The following is a 6000-nucleotide window of genomic DNA, read 5'->3' as shown; positions in this document are numbered from 1 at the left end:
TGTTTCCAATTTTAAACTGTTGTAGGCGCCCACAGTCTTATACATTCCAGCGAAACCCAGACCGACTTCAGAGACACTTCAGATATCCAACAACCTATGAATGAGAAGCCTGTAACATACCTAATCTCCTTCTTCTAAAAGAACCTTCCCTTCTCACGCCATACACAAATCAGGGTGGATGCTACGAGTTCCCCTTCGGCTTTACTAATAGGGCACTGAGCTAGCTAGCGCGCGTACTCTTCTGTTGATTGAAGCACTGAGCCTACCCTTCTCAAGCCTACTTAGATTTGAAGTGAACCTACTTAAATAGCGAGCATCTCCAATGCAAGACTCAAACTCTAAATCTTAGAGTGCCACATAGGATTTTTTAGAGTTTCCCTTCAAAATCCATCTCCAATGCAACACTTAACTTGGATCTCTAAAATGAGGTGGAGGTTGTTATTTTAGAGATCCTTACGAGGACACTCTAAGTTTAGAGTGTCCTTTTGAGGATCTCTAAGTGTCATATAAGCCAATCAATTAATTTTACACCAAAATATAAGTTTGTAGAGTTTCTCTCTGAGTGTTGCATACTTGCATTGGAGAAGGTTTTCCTATAGAGTATCTCTAAATAGCCAAATGGAAAGACCATTTAGAGATCCATTTTTCACACTTGACACATTATTTTGGACGTTAAACTAATTATCAGTTTTGAGTGGATGTTAAACTAATTGGGAACTCTTTTCGGTTTTAAAACTTAAAAAATTATATGATGAAGATACTAAACCACATGGATATTTTAGGTCTGATTGATCAATAGTTTCAAATTGTAAACTTCAAAATATGAAATGACTTTCTTTTTTTTGAAGTAAACTTAATATTTGTTTAACGTAGAGTCCAAATATCAATTCTTTACAGAAAACTAAAGAAAAATAAAAAGTTGAAAAAACACCCTCTTGCAATGTTTACCAAAGTACCTAACAATATGCCCTCTTATGGTCCCACATTCACCAAACCTTTGACCTCTTCATCTTTTAAGTAAAGAATAAAACTACATTTCTTCTCTAAACAACCGCTCTTAATCATCACCAAACCAACCATAACAAAATAACAAATCGAGTTGAGAACCACATTTTTGACTTCTCACAATCCTTTTAACACAAAGAAATCCATTAGAATGTAACGAAACATAGTGATCAGAAACCGTTAGGCGCCAGTAGGGGCGATGATGATGAAGGTCAATGTGAAGAGAGCATTGCTCTCCTTTTCAAATGTTTTAGGTTTAATGTAGGTATGAGGGAACCTAAATATTGTATTTAGAACCCTAAAAACTTAGGAGGCAGGTTGCAGGTCGGCTTAACAAGTTAAACTTGATTGAACTCTTGTTGTCGAGCCCACAATTTAAAATTGAGGACCGGAACAGTTATTACCTAGATTGGGCTTTGGGAGTCGTGGGTTGTGTTGAACCCAAGCAAATAGATCGAGCTAGAGACTCAACTACTCAAGCATTGTCTCGCATAAGAATTTATTTCGGATGATAAAAGATGCTACAAAAAGAAACCTGCCCCAGACCTAAACAGGAATCATGCGTCTCGAAAGTGAAGAGTCCATTAAAAAAAAATAATAATAATTAACAGAAAATGAAGGCCATTGAACCGTGTAGGTCTTTAGTACACTTTGACTTGTAGCCTCTTCTAGTACTACTCAATTTATATAATTCAGATAACTCGTTCATTTACCAAAAAGTATGAAAGGAAAAGACAAATCTTTTTGGTTTTATATATTTTGATGAATAAATTCATACAACATTGCTTTCATGCTTCAAATTTCCAACCATTTTAAATACAATTACTCAACCCCCAACCAAACCCTTATTCAAATCCTAGAAGTCTTTCTTAATAGAAAAAAAAAAGACTCCTAAAACCAACTCCCTTCTGACCCACCCAAGTCCCAACTCACACAAACAACAAATAACAACAATCAAATTTAAACATAGATCCATACTTTCATCACTTTGTCTCTTTAATACCTGTAACGATCAAGCTTGTATGGACCTTGAACAGGAACATTAATATAATCAGCTTGATCTTGAGAAAGCTTAGTGAGCTTACCTCCAAGCTTTCCAAGATGAAGTGCTGCAACTTTTTCATCAAGATGTTTAGGTAAAACATAAACCCTTTTCCCATACTTACCAGAACCCTTTTCATTCCATAATTCAAGTTGAGCTATAACTTGATTAGTAAATGAACATGACATAACAAAACTTGGATGACCAGTTGCACAACCTAAATTCATCAATCTTCCTTCAGCTAAAACTATAATTCCACTTTTAGTTTCAGGGAATACCCATCTATCTGTTTGAGGTTTAATGGTGATTCTCTTTATATTTGGGTAAGTTTCTAATCCATGCATATCGATTTCGTTATCGAAATGTCCAATGTTGCAGACAATTGCATTGTTTTTCATTTTTTTCATGTCTGATACCATTATGATGTCTTTGTTACCTGTTGTGGTTACAAAGATATCACCTATTGAAATAACATCTTCTAAGGTTAAGACTTGAATTCCTTCCATTAAAGCTTGAAGAGCACAGATTGGATCGATTTCAGTTACGATCACTCGAGCTCCTGCTTGTTTAAGGGCTGCAGCACAACCTTTACCGACGTCTCCGTAACCACAGACAACTGCGATTTTGCCAGCAATCATGACGTCGGTAGCTCTCATTAAACCATCAGGGAGTGAGTGGCGACATCCATAAAGATTATCAAACTGTAAACAAGGAAAACGAATTTGATCTAAGTCAGAATTTCAAGTATGGAAGGAAGCAGAAACCTTAGATCTGAGTCTGACTTGTCTAAGTCAATGACACTAATTACTTAATAAAAAGTACTCTCAAATGGACCCAAATTCAAGTTGAGTAAGCTATTCAGACAAGTCATACATCACGTATTAGACAAAAAGAATATGGAATCTGACTCAAGTTAATTCAGATCTCAAGTCAGATTTTATATGTGACATATGATGATTTTTTTTTTTTTTTCTTCTCTTCATCCGACTCATCTGAACCTGAATTCTGTTAAACAAACCCAAAATCAACTCGACCAGTTATTCAAGCGAGTCAAACATCACGAATTAGACAAGAAAAAAGGTTCTAGACAAGAAAATAAATTCTGGGTAAACTTCTCTTTTTACCCAAGCGACCTTGACTCTTGACTCTTCTCGCGGGTCCCGAAGTGAGCAGTTCGAGACCCACAGACAAGGCAGTCCGAGGGTATTCAGACTGGCCTCAGGCCATGTTGTTCAAGCCCAACACGGATTAGGCCCAATTTGAGTATCCACACGGACTCGCCTGGTCCGCTGGTCGCGAGCCTTAGTAAAAAACGAGGGCCGCCTGTGGAGGCTCGATGAGAAATAGAGAGAAAACAAACAAACCTTGCTCTTAGTGACAGAGTCATTAACATTAATGGCAGGAAAGAGCAAAGTTCCAGTAAATTCCATCTGATAAAGTCTCTTAACACCAGTAGTTGTTTCTTCAGAAACACCAACCAATCTCTCCATCATCTTATGATACCTTTTTGGATCATTACTCAAACTTTCTTTAATTATACCAAGAACAATCTGAAATTCAAGATTATCAGTTGAATTTGGATCAGGAAATATACCAGTTTTTTCAAATTCTTCTTCAGCTCTAACACCTTCATGTATTAAAAGAGTAGCATCACCACCATCATCAACAATCAAATCAGGACCACCATTACTACCCCAATCAAGAGCTCTTTCAGTACACCACCAATATTCTTCTAGGGTTTCACCTTTTCATGCAAATACAGAAGCAGAGTCACGAGCTATTGCAGCTGCTGCATGATCTTGAGTTGAGAATATATTACATGAACACCAACGTACTTCAGCTCCAAGTGAAGTTAGGGTTTCGATTAAAACTGCTGTTTGAATTGTCATGTGAAGAGAACCAGTAATTCTTGCTCCTTTTAATGGTTGTGATGGACCAAATTCAGTTCTACAAGACATTAATCCTGGCATTTCTACTTGTGCTAATTCGATTTCCAGACGACCGAAATCAGCTTGTGACATGTCTTTCACTTTGTATTCACTACCCGAAGAGGTTTTCTCGACGACTAACTCCATTATTGATCAAGAAGAAGAAGAAGAATTACAGAGTTTGATTTTCTTTCTCTCAAGAAACAGAGGCACAAGAATGAAAGGGAAGTTTGAAGGAGATTTAAATAGATTTTCATGATGAATAGATCAACGGTTGAGATTGATTTTACAGTTAGTCTGGTGGGCCCATATTTCTTAATGATTATGAATTAAAAAGACTTTTATATAGACTTCAATTAAATAAACTTCCCTAGATTAAAGAAGACTTTGATGAGGTTAAACAATAAGAGTTGAAAACAACCCACCCGTAGCCCACTTGGTTAGTGCATATACTCTGTAATGCAGATGTTCCAGGTTCCATCTCATGGAAGTGCAAATCCAGGAATATTGGATTTGAGCATAAATAAAGAAGTTTATGTAGGCTTTAGGTCATTTTATCGTGTTTATCACATCGTCTCGATGTATCAATGTCTTGTAACGACTAACGTAGATCATAGTCGCTTTCTCAAAAAAAAATAAGAGTTCAAAACAGAAAATTTCTTAAATGGCCCCTATTTTATGTTCAGTGGTTCTTTTGGTCCTCTTACTTGGTCCAATAAACCTTTTGACTCTTAAACTCATACATATCCTGCTTCTTTTTCTTCCCAAAATTGCCTTTTTGTTTAGGTTTTTGCTCTTTATCATTCTATTTTCCTATCCATTCTCCCTCTCTATTTTTTATTTGAATCTAATTTATAACCACCTTAATAAGGTTGAAATTAAAGTAATTCAATCACTAATTATAAGCTCATGTTTAGAGCTACAAGAAATTTTGTTAATGAAAATCAAAACACCAAAAAAAAAAAACAAGAAATCGGGAGAAGAGAGTTTCCCTTCATCCCTCTTCCAAACTTCAAAGTAATATAAGATGAGCCGACAATACAAGTACATTTTTCTTTAGAGCTATTTCCATCAATACGAAATGGACCCAAACAATGGAGGTAAGCTGGTAAGTACATCACTAGATCTATTTTGATCAATTTGCAAAAAGCACAAAAGTTTTAAGCTTAAATAACTACTTTGTACTTGTCTACTAGTATTATAGATACCTAATAAAATGACCTTCTTTTTCAACAAAATAAATAAATAAATAAAATGACCTTCCTTCGTAAAATACCGGAAATTTGCTTCCGGTCCAAAAAAACTGGATCTAATAATAACTGACCCCTTTACAGCATAAAAATAGGGTGTAGATCCATTCGTCAGAAAAATGTCAATTTTTTTTTTTCGGGACTCTCCTTAAACTGTACATAGCACACATTACCTCACTTTTTTTTTGACTGAAATGAAAGATTGCATTAACTCTCTATCTCATCCGCGAAAGAAAATTTCCTTCATAGATTTTGCTTCCTTATTTTACCTTCTATATTTTTTTCTTCTCTAAATATTTTCTTCACTATCTCTCTCTTAAAAAGTTTTCCAGAACTTCTCCGTCTTCTCTAGCGTCAAATTTTCACCGAAATAAAATTTCGTCTCCCGCCCTGGTAAAATCCATGAATTTTGTTTAAATCTTTCTTTTATATGTAATTATTAATATTTATGAAAGAATCTTTAATTGTTTTAAGGTTTCAATCTTGTTTTAAGTGAATGTTTTTAAAGTTTTTTAAACTCATCTAAAGTTTACAATGTTATCAGTAAGATGAAGATTCTTTTTATCTTGGTTCTTACAGATTTTGCTTGCCAAACAAACTAAGGAATCTTGATTCCTACCAAATTTCATTGTCGGTAGGAATTTTACTTTGGAATCTTACATCTAAATATTAGTGATTTATTTCCCAAAATACCCTTTAAGTGGGAGTAACTTTTAAAACTGAAGAGTCGATCTGGATCCAAAAAGTTCTCTTTGGATTCCAATTAGACTCTGAA

At 35.2% G+C, this 6000-nt stretch overlaps 1 protein-coding gene and 1 pseudogene across 1 annotated transcript; both read right to left on the bottom strand.

The window, feature by feature from the left end:
* Positions 1–1727: 1727 nt before the first annotated feature.
* Positions 1728–4191, bottom strand: LOC147539425 (adenosylhomocysteinase-like). The gene is made up of 2 exons (XM_086644237.1): positions 3412–4191; positions 1728–2748 (listed from the first exon to the last, which is right to left on the bottom strand). Exons 1-2 carry the CDS (start codon positions 3538–3540, stop codon positions 2002–2004), a joined length of 876 nt encoding a protein of 291 aa, XP_086500363.1. The 5' UTR covers positions 3541–4191; the 3' UTR covers positions 1728–2001.
* Positions 3796–4122, bottom strand: LOC147539426 (adenosylhomocysteinase 1 pseudogene; annotated as a pseudogene).
* Positions 4192–6000: the final 1809 nt, after the last annotated feature.

This window comes from Eschscholzia californica, unplaced genomic scaffold, assembly GCF_041429995.1.
Source record: "Eschscholzia californica isolate CP2 unplaced genomic scaffold, dmEscCali1.0.p SCAF_5, whole genome shotgun sequence".
Lineage (NCBI taxonomy): Eukaryota > Viridiplantae > Streptophyta > Magnoliopsida > Ranunculales > Papaveraceae > Eschscholzia > Eschscholzia californica.
The sequence above is the reverse complement of the archived record's forward strand: the minus strand, read 5'-3'. Positions and strand labels throughout refer to the sequence as shown.

Excerpts from the sequence above, each read along its gene's own strand:
- LOC147539425 (XM_086644237.1), bottom strand. The coding sequence starts at position 3,540 with ATGATGGAGAGATTGGTTGGTGTTTCTGAAGAAACAACTACTGGTGTT. Across the intron at positions 2,749-3,411 it reads ACTCTGTCACTAAGAGCAAG|TTTGATAATCTTTATGGATG; the intron begins GTTTGTTTGTTT and ends CCTTGTTTACAG.